Source organism: Tamandua tetradactyla, chromosome 23, assembly GCF_023851605.1.
Source record: "Tamandua tetradactyla isolate mTamTet1 chromosome 23, mTamTet1.pri, whole genome shotgun sequence".
Lineage (NCBI taxonomy): Eukaryota > Metazoa > Chordata > Mammalia > Pilosa > Myrmecophagidae > Tamandua > Tamandua tetradactyla.
This window is the reverse complement of record NC_135349.1, coordinates 56,851,904-56,868,172: the sequence shown is the minus strand read 5'-3', so window position 1 is coordinate 56,868,172 and position 16,269 is coordinate 56,851,904. Positions and strand designations below refer to the sequence as shown.

At 44.5% G+C, this 16,269-nt stretch overlaps 1 protein-coding gene across 3 annotated transcripts in view; it reads left to right on the top strand.

Annotated features, from left to right (window-relative positions):
• The window catches only part of RAB11FIP3 (RAB11 family interacting protein 3), a 116,599-nt gene that overhangs the window by 58,871 nt on the left and 41,459 nt on the right, over positions 1-16,269 (top strand). For all 3 annotated transcript variants that reach the window (XM_077142321.1, XM_077142320.1, XM_077142319.1), the window contains exons 2-3: positions 4,174-4,267; positions 16,171-16,262. In XM_077142321.1, coding sequence (XP_076998436.1) covers positions 4,174-4,267; positions 16,171-16,262 — 186 coding nt within the window. The remainder of the gene's footprint in view (positions 1-4,173; positions 4,268-16,170; positions 16,263-16,269) is intronic.

Genomic DNA, 16,269 nt, shown 5'->3' with positions numbered 1-16,269 from the left:
ACTCTCCCTATTATTGATTTCCAACTTCATTGCTTTATGATCTGAGAAAGTGTTTAGCATGATTTCAATCTTTTTAAATTTATTGAGACTTATTTTGTGTCCCAGCATATGGTCTATCCTTGAGAATCAGCCATCAGCACTTGAGAAAAAGGTGTATCCTGCTGTTGTGGGGTGTAATGTTCTATAAATGTCTATTAAGTCTATATCATTTATTGTATTATTCAAATTCTCTGTTTCTTTATTGATCTTCTGGATGTTCTTTCCATTGATGAGAGTGGGAAATTAAGTCTCCACCTATTTTGGTAGATGTGTCTATTTCTCATTTCAGTGTTTTCGTGTTTGCCTCATGTATTTTGGAGCATTCTGTCTTGGTGCATAAATATTTATGATTGTTATGTCTTCTTGTTGAATTGTTCCTTTTAGTAATACATAGTGTCCTATTTTGTCTCTTTTAACTGTTTTACATTTGAAGTCTAATATATAGACTTCAAATTAGTACAGCTGCTCCTGCTCTTTTCTGATTGTTATCTGCATGGAATACCTTTTCCCAACCTTTCACTTTCAACCTATGTTTATCCTTGGGTCTAAGATGCGTTTCCTGTAGACAGCATATAGATGGGTCCTGTTTTTTAATCCATTCTTCCAGTCTGTGTCTTTTGATTGGGGAGTTTAATCCATTAACATTTAGTGCTATTACTGTATGGGCAGTACTTTCGTCTACCATTTTGCCTTTTGGATTTTATGTCATATCTAATTTTTCTTATTTTTACCTTTACTTATAGTCTTCATTTCTATACTTTTCTCCCCATCTCTCTCTACTGTCTTTTCTTATCTGTCTGTAGTGCTCCCTTTAGTATATCTTGCAGAGCTGGTCTGTTGGTCACAAATTCTCTCAGTGAATTTTTGTCTCCAATGTTTTAATTTCCCCCTCATTTTTGAAGGACAGTTTTGCTGGATATAGAATTCTTGGTTGACAGTTTTTCTCTTTTAGTATCTTAAATATATCATCCCGCTGTCTTCTCGCCTCCATGGTTTCTGCTGAGAATACTATGCATAGTCTTATTGGGCTTTCCTTGTATGTGATGGATTGTTTTTCTCTTGTTCCTTTCAAGATTCTCTCTTTCTCTTTGACGTGTGACATTCAGATTAGTAAGTGTCTTGGAGTAACGTCTATTTGATTCTATTCTCTTTGGGGTATGCTGCACTTCTTGGATCTGTAATTTTAAGTATTTCATACAAGTTTGGAAATTTTCAGTAATAATTTCCTCCATTAGTGTTTCTCCTCCTTTTCCCTTCTCTTCTCCTTCAGGGACACCCACAACATGTATATCCGTGCACTTCATGTTGCCATTTGGTTCCCTGAGTCCCTGCTCATATTTTTCCATTCTTTTCCGTGTATTTTCTTTTGCTTGTCGGATTTCAGATGTTCCTTCCTCCAGTTCACCAATCCTATCTTCTGCCTCTTGAAATCTGACATTGTAGGTTTCCATTGTTTTTTTCATCTCTTCTATTGTGCCTGTCATTCCCAGAAGTTCTATAATTTGTTTTTTCAGACTTTTGATTTCTTCTTTTTTTTCATTCCTTGCCTTCTTTATATCCTCCCTCAATTCATTGATTTGATTTTTGATGAGGTTTTGCATGTCTGTTCAAACATTCTGAATTAATTGTTTCAGTTCCTGTATCTCATTTGAATTATTGGTTTGTTCCTTTGACTGGGCCAATTCTTCAGTTTTCCTAGTGTGATTTGTTATTTTTTGCTGGTGTCTGGGCATTTAATTACCTTAATTAGTTTATTCTGGAGATTGTTTTCATTTTTTTTTTCCTAGGATTTTCTTGCTGATTGACTTTGTTGTCTCTCTGTTCTTTGACATTCAGTTCAGCTTATTCTAATCCTCTAGCTTAGGTTTTGTTTAATAGATCAGAATTTTTCAGTTTGTGTTTTTTTTTTTTGTTTCTTGCCCTGCCTTGTCTGGTACCTTTCCCCCACCCCTTATGGGGTCCACTTAGGTATTATAGACCCCAGTCAGGTTATCCCAGACCAAACCGGTCTGCTCTCAGGAGGAAAGTATCATCTGCGTCAGTTTTCCCTGAAGGTGAGACCCAGCAGATTAAAAGGTTTTCCTGTGTAGTCTCTCGGCTCTGCCTTTTTCCTATCCTGCCTAGTATGTCGTGCTTGTCTGCATGCGGGTCCCACCAGCATAAGGTGATGTGGTACCTTTAACTTCAGCAGATTCTCCCTGCTGGGGGCCTGGTAGAAACAGAGGAGAGGTTGTAGGCTGGCTTTAATCACTTCCCTTTTCTAGACCCTGGAGTCTGAATTCCTTGAGGGAGGGATTCCACCTGAGCTGGGCCCCACCCCTCTCCTGGGGAAGGCACAGGCTGTGGACAAACTCTCAAACAAGTTCAATTTTGCCTATGCCTGGGTCATTGTAGCCCAAGAAGGGTTGAAGCTGTATCCAAAGAGTATTCAATCCATAGAAGCACAGCCGCAAAAGAGAAAAAGAAAAGTCCTTTTCAGAGCAGGGCCCCTGTTCCTCAGGTTTGCCAATCAAGGGCTTAAGTTGCTATATTGCTCTGTGTATCTCCAGGTCCTCTGTGCCACCTCCTTTCCTGCAGGGCCAGACCTTTTCAGATCCAAAAAAGCCTCCTTTTTTTTTTCTTTTTTCTTTTTCTGTCAGCCCTGCCCCCTTTGCAGTAGGGCAAAAGCCAGTGACCTCCGCTTTTACTCAAAGTTCAGCTGATTTGTGGATCTATTTTTAGTAGTCAGAATTTGTGAATTAATTCCACAATTGGTGTTTGGTTGTGCTCAGCCCCTGCTGCTAGTTAAGTCTCTTTCCATTCCCCTCTGGGAAGCAGCCTGTGGGGGAGGGGCACTGGCCACCATGGCTAGGGAAACTCACTGTTCTAGGGGGTCTCGCAGCCAGTCCATCTGGTCCAGACTGGGATACGCTGTGTGTCTGGTCACTGACGCGGCCCCAGCAGTTGTTCTGTACTGTTTCTGGGTATTTTTTAGGTGGTCTGGAGGATGAGCTAAATCCCATACCTCACTAAGCCGCCATCTTGGATCAAGAGCTAAACTCTTAAATATAGTTTTAATATTAGTTCTTTATACTTTTTCTTCTCAGGAACTTTTATTATCCTTGCATTGGACCTTCTTTGCCTTGCTTCAATATTTCAGTATTTGCTTTATCTTGTGTCTTTTTTATCTCTTTATTCATTTACTTTATAAGACCTTCATTGAAATAGAATTTATATGCTGATTTCTCTACATCCTTCCCAACAGTTGTTATTTTCAGTTGTTTTGATTACAGCTGGCCTAATGAGTGGTATTTCATTGTGGTTTTAATTAGCATTTCACTGTGAAACAATGATGTTGAGTGTCTTTTCATGTGCTTATAGATACTTCTGCATTTTCTTTGATGAGATGTCTGAGTCTTTTGCCCCTTTTTTTTTTTTAATTGCATTTTTGTTTTGTTGAATTGCTAGAGCTTTGTTTTTTTTTTTAGTTGCCAGAGTTCTTTATGTATTCTGTAAAGAAGTCCTTTATCAGACATATGATTCGCAAATGTTTTTCCTAGTCTGTGTCTTGAATTTTGATTTTATTAATGGTGTCTTTTAAAAGTTCCAGTTTGAATTTTGATGAATTTCAGTTTATACTTGGATAATCTGTCTTCTTTCTGGAGAAGTCTATTCTTTGTAACAAACATACCGTGTAAATCATCTTGTTTACTTTTAATGATTTCTGATGTAGAGGCTCTGTTTGCCTTAGTAATTTCTCACAGGTAGTCCATATGGCTGGGATTTGTGGTGTGTTTAGATATTCCTAGGTACTTGCAAGAATAATAACCTAAAACTTTAAAAACTCTGACCCTCCTACTTAAGAAGCATTGCTGTTGACTTTTTCAGAGCTAGGATCTTTTTTTCCGAGATTCGTGATCCTGGGATTTGTTGGCACCTTCTTCCCAGAGTCCACCTGTCCTCTGGCTAGAACCATGGGTGGTCACTTCTAGCTGCCAGCTTTGCCTCCTAGTGCAGAGGAATGAAGGGCTCGTTTTCAGCCCTGCCCCACAAGGAGCCACTTCTCTGAATGTAGCGTAATGCTCAAGTGCACAGTACACCCACTCCCATTTTGTAAAAGCTTTTGGATAACATATTCTCATTTGGCAATTGCAGGTCAAGGACTTAACTAAATATTTGGATCCCAGTGGGCTCGGCGTGATCAGTTTTGATGACTTCTGCAGAGGGATCGCGGCCATCAGAAACGGAGGTCAGTGGTCCCATTGTGCTTGTGTTACCTTCTGTCTGTCCTGAGTTCTGCCACTCTTCTGCCGCTCTCTAAGCTGCCCTGTCTTAACAGCCCTCATGCCTTCGAACTCCTTTTGCTGAGCTGTGCATCTCTTCTCCTTTGCTCTCACACACCTTGCCATCCAGAATTGATCAGCTCAACCACTTGTTCCCTGTTAGAAACTGATGCCATTTTCACAGAGGTTTTATTGTGAATTTTTTCAGATATACAAAAGTGTTACAATGACCAGCCATATATATTTACTTTCTGTGTTCTACAGTCAACATTTTGCAGTATTTGCTTGGTGACAAATATATTCGTCCTCTATCTCTACACCAAATCCAACTTTTTTTTTCAAATCAGTGTATTTCAATGCACTTTACCTTAAACGTTTTATTTATTTATTTTTTAAAAGTTTTTATTAATAAAACCAGTCAACATAAAATATGAACATTCTTTTATCACATAGTTGTATATTCATCATCATGATCATTTCTTAAAACATTTGCATCAATTCAGAAAAAGAAGGTAAAAGAAAACTGAAAAAAAAATTCATACATACAATACCCCTTACCCCTCCCTTTCATTGATCACTAGCGTTTCAGTCTACTAAATTTATTTTAACATTTGTTCTCCCTGTTATTTATTTATTTTTAATCCATATGTTTTACTCATCTGTCCATAAGGAAGATAAAAGAAGCTTCAGACACAAGGTTTTCACAATCACACAGTCTCGTTGCGAAAGCTATATCATTATACAATCATCTTCAAGATACATGGCTACTGGAACACAGCTCTACATTTTCAGGCAGTTCCCTCCAGCCTCTCCATTACACCTTAACTAAACAGGTGATATCTATTTAATGCATAAGAATAACCACCAGGAAAACCTCCCGACTGTGTTTGGAATCTCTCAGCCATGGACACTTTATTTTGTCTCATTTCGCTCTTCCCCCTTTTGGTCGAGAAGGTTTTCTCAGCCCCTTGGTCCTGAGTCCCAGCTCATTCTAGGATTTCTGTCCCACATTGCCAGGAAGGTCCACATCCCTGGGAGTCATGTCCCACATAGAGAGGAAGAGGACAGTGAGTTTGCTTGTCGTGTTGGGTGAGAGACAGAAAGAGGCCACATCTGAGCAACAAAAGAGGTTCTCTTGGGGGTGACTCTTAGGAATAGTTTTAAGTAGGCTTAACCTATGCTTTTGCAGGTTTAGGTTTCATATGAACAAACCCCAAGGTTGGGGGCTCAGCCTATTGCTTTGGTTGTCCGCACTGCTTGTGAGAATATCAAGAATTCTCCACTTGGGGAAGTTGAATTTTCCCCTTTCTCACCATTCCCCCAAGGGGACTTTGCAAATACTTTTTAATTCACTGTTCACATAAGTCTGGGATTTATCAAGGCATCACTCTGGACAAACCTACAAAATCTCATGCCCTATTCAAGGTTCCATGTACTTATGGTGTTCAATTAGGCTGTCCACTTAAGTTATATTAGGAACTGCACTAGTCAAAATAACAATTTTGTACCAAATAAATATTTTTTGCTTTAGTCTCACCCATAAGTTAAAATTTTAAAGTATTAATTATCACCTGTTTTCAATACCCTGCATTATTGACATTCCTTTGTTCTTCCTCACGCAAAACATTTTTAAATTTGTACATTTAGTCACTATCATTATACACTCTAGGCATTCCTAAATTATACCAGCTCAGTCTTTATCATCTGTCTTTCCTTCTGATTTCATTTGTGCCCCCAGGCTTCCTCCCTCTATCATTCTCACATTCAGCTTCATTCAGTGTTCTAACATCATTGTATTACAGTTAGGTACTATTGTGCTATCCATTTCTGAATTTTTACAACCAGCCCCATTGCACAATCTGTATCCCTTTAGCTCCAATTACCCAATATCTACCCTATTTCTATCTCCTAGTGGTCTCTGTTCTTAACTGAAAGTCTCCAAGTTCATTCATTAATGTCAATTCATATCAGTGAGACCATACAGTATTTGCTCTTTTGTTTCTGGCTAATCTCATTCAGCATAGTGTCCTTAAGGTCCATCCATGTTGTTAACATAGTTTATAACTTTATTCTGTCTTACAGCTGCATAATATTCCATCGTATGTATATACCACATATATTGTTTATCCACTCTTTTCTTGATGGACATTTTGACTGTTTCCATCTCTTGGCAATTGTAAATAATGCTGCTATAAACATTGGTGTTTAAACGTCTGTTTGTGTCTTTGCCCTCATGTCCTCTGAGTAGATACCTAGCAATGGTATTACCGGGTCACATGTCAGTTCTGTACTTTTCTTCCTGAGGAACTGCCAAACTGCCTTCCACAGCTGTTGTACCATTTGACATTCCCACCAACAATGGATAAGTGTGACTCTTTCTCCATATCCTCTCCAGCACTTGTCATTTTCTGTTTTATGGATAATGACCATTCTGGTTGGTGTGAGGTGATACTTCATTGTGATTTTGATTTGCATTTCCCTAATAGCCAGGGAAGTTGAGCTTCTGTTCGTGCGTCTTTTGGCCATTTGTATTTCCTCTTCTGAGAAGTGTCTGTTGAAGTCTTTTGCCCATTTTGTAACTGGGTTGTCTGTCTTTTTGTTGTTGAGTTGAACATTCTCTTTATATATTCTGGATACTGGACCTTTATCTGAGATATCATTTCCAAATATTGTCTCTCATTGTGTAGGCTGTCTTTTTACTTTCTTGCCGAAATTCTTTGATGTACAAAAATGTTTAATTTTGAGGAGTTTCCATTTCTTTCTTTCTTTCTTTCTTCCGTGCTTGTGCTTTGGGTGTAAGGTCTAGGAAACTGCCTCCTGTTATAAGAGTTATAAGATATTTCCCTACATTTTCTTCTAACACTTTTATGGTCTTAGGTCTAATGTTTAGGTCTTTGATCCATTGTGAGTTAATTTTTCTATAGCGTGTAAGATATGGATGCTCTTTCATTCTTTTGCATATGGACATCCAGTTCTCTAGGCACTGTTTATTGAAGAGACTGTTCTGTCCCAGGTGAGCTGGCTTGACTGCCTTATCAAAGATCAATTGTCCATAGATGAGGAGTCTACATCTGAACACTCTATTCAATTCTGTTGGTCAGTATATGTATCTTTATGCCAGTATCATCCTGTTTTGACCACTGTAGCTTCGTGATACACCTTTAAGTCAGGTAGCGTGAGACCTCCCACTTCATTTTTCTTTCTCAGGATACTGTTAGCTATTCAGGGCACCCTGCCCTTCCAGATAAATTTGCTTATTGGTTTTTTATTTCTGAAAAGTAAGGTTTTGGAATTTTAATTGGTATTACATTGAATCTGTAAATCGATTTAAGTAGAATTGACGTCTTGACTCTATTTAGTCCTCCAATCTGTGAACATAGTATGCCCTTTCATTTATTTGGGTCTTCTGTGATTTCTTTTAACAGTTATGTACAATTTTCTCTGTATAGGTCTTCTGCCTGTTTAGTTAAATTTATTCCTAAATACTTTATTATTGTTGTTGCAATTGTAAATGGAAGTTTTTTCATGATTTCCACCTCAGATTGTTGATTACTAGTGTATAGAAACACTACAGACTTTTTTTTTTTGCATGGGCTGGCACCGGGAATCGAACCTTGGTCTCTGCCATGGCAGGCAAGAACTCTGCCTGCTATGAGTCACCGTGCCCCACCCATACCGCAGGCTTTTGAGTGTTGATCTTATACCCTGCCTCTTTGCTGTACTCATTTATTAGCTCTAGTGGTTTTGCTGTGGATTTTTGGGGGATTTCAACATATAGTATCATATCTTCTGCAAGCATTGAGAGTTTGACTTCTTCCTTTCCAATTTTGATGCCTCGTATTTCTTTTTCTTGTCTAATTGCTCTGTCTTGGACTTCCAACACAGTGTTGAATAACAATGGTGATAGTGGACATCCTTATCTTGTTCCTGATCTTAGGGGGAAAGTTTTCAGTTATTCCCCATGAGGATGATGTTAGCTATGGGTTTTTCATATATTCCCTTTATCATGTTGAGGTAATTCCCCTCTAATCCTTTCCTTTGATCATGTGGTTTTTCTGCTTTGATTTGTTGATATGGTATATTACATTAATTGATTTTCTTATGTTGAACCATCCTTGCATACCTGGGATGAATCCTACTTGGTCATGGTGTATAATTCTTTTAATGTGCTGCTGGATTTGAATTGCAAGAATTTTGTTGGTGATTTTTGCATTTATATTCATAAGAGATTGGTCTGTAGGGTGCTGTCGAGGTGTGCTCAGAGTTGGGATGCACTGAAGGTCAGGGTGCCCATAGGCCTGAGGTTTTCTTTGGCAATTATTGGTAGGGCTGTAAGGCACTCCTCTTGTCCTGAGCTGTCCCCCTAGTGACCACCCATTATGTCATGTCGGGGCAGAGTTTCCTATAACGTTGAGTCCTCAGGTTGCTCTGGGGAGTGCTCTGTGCCATCACCTGATGTCTCCATTCGCTCATCTGCTTTTTCAGCCTTTCCACAGATGCGCAGTGGCAGGGTTGCCTGTGGGGAGCAGATGGCATGGTCTTTGCCTGTCAGAGGGCACCTTCTGTACCTTCTGGTCAGGCGGGAGGCTTGATGTCGCCCCGTGAGTAAGCGCCTGTAGTCAGCACCACGACTGCAGTCTTGGACAAGAGCCCTCTCTGCGGAGGGCCCGGTAGCAGAGGGGAGAGGAGCAAAGAGGGGTGAGGCCTAACCCAGGTCCTGGGAGCAGCCCTTAGGCTAGGGAGAGCCCCAGATGAGATAGGGAGGAGGCTGGAAACCATAGTGAGCCTGTGGATGACCTCTGCGAAAATGGGGCCTGCGGGAGACAGGCAAGGAAACCCTTGGTTTTGGCAGGGGTTTTGGCAGGGGCATGGCAGCCGTGAGTGCAGCTGTGTGGGTGTGAGGAAGCCTGAGGTCGAGGGTGCCCCTGCATTTCAGGACTGAACGCCGACAGGTTGAGGCCCGTGTGGCTGGGTCTGATTGGTCTCTAAATCATAATTTTAGGTAATGTTTTGAGGGTATGCAATTAGGAAAGGTATTTACATCTTCAACCTGTTGCACAATGGTTTCCATGCGGCCATATGCAGCTTATCGTCTCCTCACTGTCACTTCAGTGGTTTCCCACCTGGTCATGTCCACGTGGAGCCTTGGGGAGAGTCTGGGTCTCCTGTGACCCTACAGGTCATTGCAGAGCCATGCCCAAGACCCTTGGAGGCCTGCTTTTCCTCTGGCAGCCTCTGCTTTTGTTACAACTTAGTTTAAAATATTTCTCATTTTCACTATGATTTCTTTTTGACCCATCAATTATTTAAAATCTGACTTAATTTCTAAATATAATTTTAAAATCTCATTATTAATTTCAAACACAGTGATAGCTGGAGAATGTGATCTTTACACATGAATGTTTTGATATTTGTTAAGTTTGTTTTGTGGTCTGTTATGTGGTCAGCTTTTATATTTGTGTGTGTGTGCTTGAAAGGATGTTAACTTTCTAACTCTTGGGTGCATGGGCTCATCTGTGTATTAGTTCAAGACTCACTTGACTGTTCTTCAGATCTTCTGTAGCCTTGTGTTTATCTGCTCGCTCTCTCATTGGGTCTGCAGGACTCTGAGTCCTCTGAACGCAAGTCCATGATAGACCGTGGCTAATGAGAAATGCAGCAGTCAGCTCTGGTGGTGCTGAAAGGTCCCATCCCTCTGGCTCAGGAGTCATCATTTCCTCCCAGAAAACTCGTGACTCCAGCTAGAAGTGGCCCATGTCCTGTTATAAAGCCCACGAGCCATCGGCCTGCCTTGGGAGAGAGAAGGTCAAGGCACACGAGCACATGACCAACAAGGCTGTTTCTCTTTCTGTCAGGCAGGAGGCACTTGCTGCCTGTGGACTCCCGTGGCTGTCTCGTGGGTTGCACATGTCTTGAAGTGACTATGGCAGTGTGTAGACATTTGTCATCCCTGGTGAGAGCAGACAGCCATCTGGTGGTGAGATTTATGGGTTCTGGAATCTGACAACTCCCCACAGCTAATTTGTTTGTTATTCTCTGTTCCTTCCAAGTGATTAGCTATTACCAGAAAAAGCCCTAACCAAAAAGATATGCTTATTTGGGGGAGGAGGGACAAGAAAAAGGAGGAGAGCTTCCATGCCACAGTTGTGTGGGAAGGAGTGGGAAGGAGGAAAGCTGGGTGTGAAGGGGCCAGGAGCTTGGAGCGTGGGGTTGCCGGCCTCAGGCATGGCCTCCTGCAGTGACGATGGGTTCTGGGACAGCAGGACTGGGGCGTATCGCTCCCCTGCACACCGGGAGGAACTGTAGGCAGAAGCCTGGAGAACTTAGGGACGGAGGTGTGTGGGAAATCCACCATGGAGCGGAGGGCAGGTCCCTGCCCCAGAAAAGTGAGCCCCAAGTGCTCGGGTATTAGTGGAGGGAGGCAGAGAGGAAATTCCATGGAATGGTTGATTTCAAAATTTGGTTTTTGTTCAAATAAATTGGCCAACTTGCTCTTTTTGTCCCTGATCATTGTAGAAGAGTTTTAAAATCACTTTTTTGTAGTATTATCGACCAAGGTAGGGAGAGCCTCAGGGTCATCTGAAGTGTGTATCTGAACATGACTGGGTCCACCCAGTGTCTCCCTGAGAGCAGAGCCTGGTTCCTGAGTGCAGGTACCCAGACAGACCCATGCAGATGTGCTCTAAATCCAGCCACACAGAAGATGTAAAAATTTTTAAAAATAAAGCCTTTCTTGTAGAAACATTTATATTCAGTACAAAAACATTCAGAAAATATAGCCAGGCAAAAAAAAAGGTAAAATCTGTTATTACTGCTTTGCTCTAGAGCCCTTCACTGTTTCCACCATGAACACATGACTTTCCCAAATAAAATAGTATTGTAAAATATGCCATCATGTCACTTCTTGTTTTCACATGATGCTATCTATATTGAGGTCATACAGTATTTTACTGATTAAAGCATGTATCTAGAATTTAAAAATTCATATTTTCAAACATTTCAAACATATGAAGACATATAGAGACCAACTGAACACACACACACACACACACACACACTCAGTGTATGAGGATATCAGTTATGTTTGGAGACTTGGCTTATTCCTGAGGACCTCTGTTGGCTTTTCCCTGGCCCAAGAGAAGGAGGAGAGGGCTTGTGAGGGCTGCTGGTCTGGGACCCCCACCTCTGATGTGGGCTCACTCACCCCTCAGCTGTTCTAGCACCTCCCCCCAAAACCAGCACTGGTACATGGAGGGAGAGAGCAGCAGGCAGTGGGTCCAGGATGTGCTGGGCTGCGCCTTTTCCTGGAGGCTTGCTGCTGAGCACCAGTCCGGCGGGGGCTGTGGCTCAGTGACTGCGTGGTTAGCCTGCGTCTGCAGACCCAGCCCTCTGGAGGGTGAGGGGCAGCTGTCCTTACACCAAGGCTCTTGCCAAGGGTTGGCTTGCAGGCGGCCTGGAGCTGGGCTGCCTGGGTTCATGGCCCATCTTGGGCCTTCCTTGCGGAATGGCGTAGGCAAGTCACAGAAGCACTCTGGCCTCCATTTCTGCATTTTAAGATGGCGTAGTGGGAACACTTGGCTTACGGCTGTGAGTCCATTGGCCTGGCACATTGAGTAGCCACGAGTTGGCCAGCAGGAGGAGATTGTTTCCCTACCCTGATGAGGAGCCCACATTGACTGCACAGGGGAGCGGTGGGTGCTGCTGCCTTGGATTCCTGGCCTGTGGTCTGGGCTGATGGGCTTGCATTCCGGGTTGGTCACTGGGACCCCCCAGTCCTACATGGTAGGGGGCTTGCCCCTCAGTTGTCCTTTTGGACACCCGAATCAGGACAGGACCAGGTTAGTCTGAGGAGATTCAGTCAAATCAAGAAACCCTGATGTGGGCAGCAGCTTTTAATGATGGTACAGCAAGAAAATCGCCTCTCTGTGTGGCTGAATTTTACATCTTGCCTTTACAGTCTGGAAATATCAGTTGCTTTATTGCTTTCTAGTAATTTAAAAGCCAAGGATGAGTATTTTCCAAAAAGTATACGTAGGATTGATGGAGGTGGGCTTGTGGCAGATTTGGAAGCCACTAACCCAGTGCGGTGTAGAATCTCCTACCTGCAGACCTGGGAACGTTCCTTGCCATCGGGGCGGGGTGCCCTCACTGTGGGGCCCCAGTCCCAGGACCGTTTTCGCTCCGTGCTTACATCCTAGGTTCTCTCTTCCCCCTTTTTCCTTTCTCCCTGCTATACCTGTATTTCTGAAATCCCACAGTGTCACCCATGTCATAGTTTGTTGGAAAGAGGTGTGGTGAACACTCATGTCAAGAGGCATTTTCTGTCTGAGCGCAGAGGTGTCAGCGGGCTTGGGAGACCTTTGAGGTGTCGCGCAGTGAGTGCAAGTGAGAGGAGCAGAGGCGGGCGCAGGGGCATGCGCTGGCTGCAGGTGCAGCTCTGAAGGCTCTTGGTGCCAGCGAGTGGGCTAGGCTGGTTCTGGCTGGGTCTGGCTGTTGGCATTCCTGTGGGATTAGCTGAACTGGCGTTGTACTTCCTCAGTCAAGACTCAGTGGATGACAGCTGTGTGGGGCCCGCCAACCCCTTGCCGGTTTAGAGTACAGGTCGGTGGGTACAGGTCGGTGGGTAGTAGTCTCGTTGTTTACATGTTTTTCTCATATTTCTGCTTTAGTTTAATTAAAGACAAAACCTCCCACCCTAGTCCCCGAGTTAACGTGGATGTTTGGCCAAGCAGTTTCTGTATCTTCACTACCTCCCATGCCCCTTGGCAGACAGTGGCAAGAACATTCTGGAACAGGAGCATCCCAGAATACAAGGCCTCATCTTTGTCTGCCGTCACTCGGGGTGGGAGGTGCTGCAGAGACAGCGGACTCTAACCCCTGCTCCCAAAACGAGCCTGCAGGAGTCACAAGGACCTCTGGAGGGCTGGACCCCTGGGCCCTGGAAGGACCCGGAGCCGTGGACCAGAGGTTGTGGAAGGTGTGGACCAGAGCTGTCGTAGCTGTGGGTGGCTGGGCTGGGACTTGGCATGGGCAGTGTGGCCTGGTCAGCGGCTAGAACACGGCTGGGTGGTCCTAGTAGTGTCCTTGGGTGGCTGTGGGCTGTGAGGAGGGGACATTGATGGGGAACTTGAATCAGATGGGATGGGAGTGTCTGCAGCCAGCCTAGCAGGGGACAGCTTAGGGGATGCCACAGCAAGGGCACAGCTGAGAGCTACAGGAGCATGAAGTATTCTCTGGAGCCAGCCTTCTGGTCAGAGAAGACTGGCCACAGACAGCAAGGAAGTGACAGGCACAAGGGAGGAAGATAAAGTGTGGACCTTGCATGCTGCAAGGATGACCAGGGCTGGGAGACTTGGCAGGGCGGGCTTAGGATGGGGTTTAGGATGGAGCCTTGAGATGGCACTAGGCCCTACCCTTTCCTGCCCTTGCCCCCTGCTCCAGCTGTCCCCATAATCCTTCTGCTCGTCCAGGTTCCAGCCGTGGCACAGAGGGAGTCTGTGCTGGAATGTCAGCCCAGCCTTGGCTGGGGGGGGGGGGCAGGGATGGAGTCGAGGGTGCCCCCAGCTGGGCTTGATGCCCTGCCCTGCAGTGCTGGGAGCTGAGGTCTCTGCTCTTGTGTTTGTGATCTGACTTCATCATTCATATTTCACTAGGATAGGAGAATGAGAATAACACCGGAGTAAGAGCAAGTAGGAGACGGTTTTGAAATTGGGGTTGTGCGGCATTTGGAAGAAAGAAGAGTGGGAACCCTGAACTGAACCCAGACCAAGCCCAGAGCCACTGCACGAAAACTGCTGTGCCCATCAGATGCACTGTGCGTTCGCTGGGAACAGCACGTGGCACGAATATTGACCCAGTTTGAAGGGAAGTGCAATGAGATGTCACCATGAGCCCCAGACTTGACTTCAGGAATAGAATAAGATAGAGGAGGAGCCATTACAAGTAGGCTATTTCCTCCCCTTGCCCAGTCTGAAAGAATAAGATAAATGTACATTTAAAATATCCTGTTAATTAAAAAGTATTTAGTTCTTATAGAGGAAAATTGGTATGTTATATTAAGTTCCCATCAAGAGTATAAAGATGCTAGTTTTGTCCCTCTCTTCCTCAAGGCCCGCTATCGGGACCAGGCATTGTCGCCAGGGTCTAAGACAGGTTGTGTTTTGAGGATTTTAGATTCCATGTTTCATTTTTCAGAAGTGCAGGTGAAACTATTAACATCCAGAGGTTGGAAAATAGGCCAGGGACAGTCTAGCCTTTTCTACAATATCTCGACAGCGCTCAGATGATGAGGCCCATCTCTCTGCCCCAGAAACCAAAAATTATAACTTCTGTTCCCCGTACCTGCAGGAAAAAAAAATAAGCACATGTAGTTCTGCTGCAGTTCTCTTGAATATAAGACCAAAATCACACTTGTGTTGTAACGTCTGGGTGCCCTTTGACCCCTTGGTGAGGGCAAGGGGCCAGGTTAGAGGCGGCGCTGCTCCTGGTGGGCTGTCTGCCTGGTGCCTTTGGGCACGCTTGGAGGCTCCTGGCCCTGCCTGTCAGCCTTCCCGCCACAGCCAGTGCTGGCCTTGCCCGTCCAGGCCATCACTTAGCTGGGTTCCCAGGGGACTAGGACGTAGCACACAGCAGCAAAGCCCCCCCACCTCTCAAGGAAGAAGCTGTATCAGGCTACTTGGCCCAAGGGTCTTACAACTGCACAGACATGTCAGATTGGCTGAGAGCCTCTTGTCCCCACCAAACCCAGAATGTTTGAACTCTCCCAGTTGTCGGGAAATGCTTTGTTCTGTTTAAATGGAGAAGACTCTTTAAAAGCAGACAGACTTAACAGCATGTCCTGCCACTGGGTGTGGTGAGGGCCCCTTTAGCATGTTTCCTTGCCTTCCCAGCTACCTGGGGCTGCCAAGGCGATTCTGCCCACTGGCTTTTCTGACCTGATTGGGCTCCGTGGCAACAAGCATGTTTTGTTCTCCAGGGTAGCTCAGATACATGGAGCTGAGAGATGGATGTTCTCTGGGCCTCCTCTGGCCCAGGAGAGTTGGTCAGCAGATGAAGGCCAGGCTGACCATCTAGAAGTACTTTCCCAGGAGTAGGGAGGCCCTCAGAAGACTTAGCTCCACTTTGCAAATAATTGGCTGAATCTCTTATAGGTAGCCAGTATATTTTAAATAAGTAATTGACATTAATGGTGGAAGCTTTGGAGCCCTGCTCCCCTGGCTGTCTGGGACGCACATGGTGCTGAGTGGCCTGAGGGAGTGCAGGAGTTGGCCTCTCCTGCTGCCTGCCGCTGGGGGCCTGGTGTCTCCAGCGCGACTCCAGGTAGCCTGTCCACTGCAAGGAGTCTATCTTTAAAACTGTCCTTACGTAAAATGAGATGTTTGTCACAGAAGACATAGTAACCAAAGGAAGAAAATCACTGCCTGTGACCCTTCTCCAGGATGAGATGTCATAATGTCTTACCAACCTGTCTCTCCCTAAACATCCATTTTTTGTTTTTTAAAGTTCAGTCTGATTAATACCTAACACTTTTTAAAAGCTCTGAGGTGGTTTTATGGGGTTCGATATCTTGCTGTTCTTCTTTTACAATACTGTCCAGTTCTTTCAAGAAATAAAAATGAAATTATTCTCCTTGTACACCACCTCCTTCTCATTCCGGCAGGAAGCCTTTTTTGATGGGGACACACAACTCTTCCTTCATAGCCTGCCGGGCATGGGTTTCTTGGGGGAGTCGGGGCTGCTTCTGTCTCAGGCTCCTGGTGTCCTGTCACCTCTCCCAGGGCGTTGACCTGGCATGTCCCCTAACTGCCCCTGCCCCTTCCTAGGACTTTTGCAGGTTTGCTGCTGAGTGTTGGCTCTTCTTTCCCTGCAGGTTCCGAGAGCCAGCTGGGTGGCGATGTGCTGGCCCAGGAGGAAGAGCCTCTGGCCTGCTCTGAGGACTTTGATGACTTTGTTACCTATGAGGCAAGTT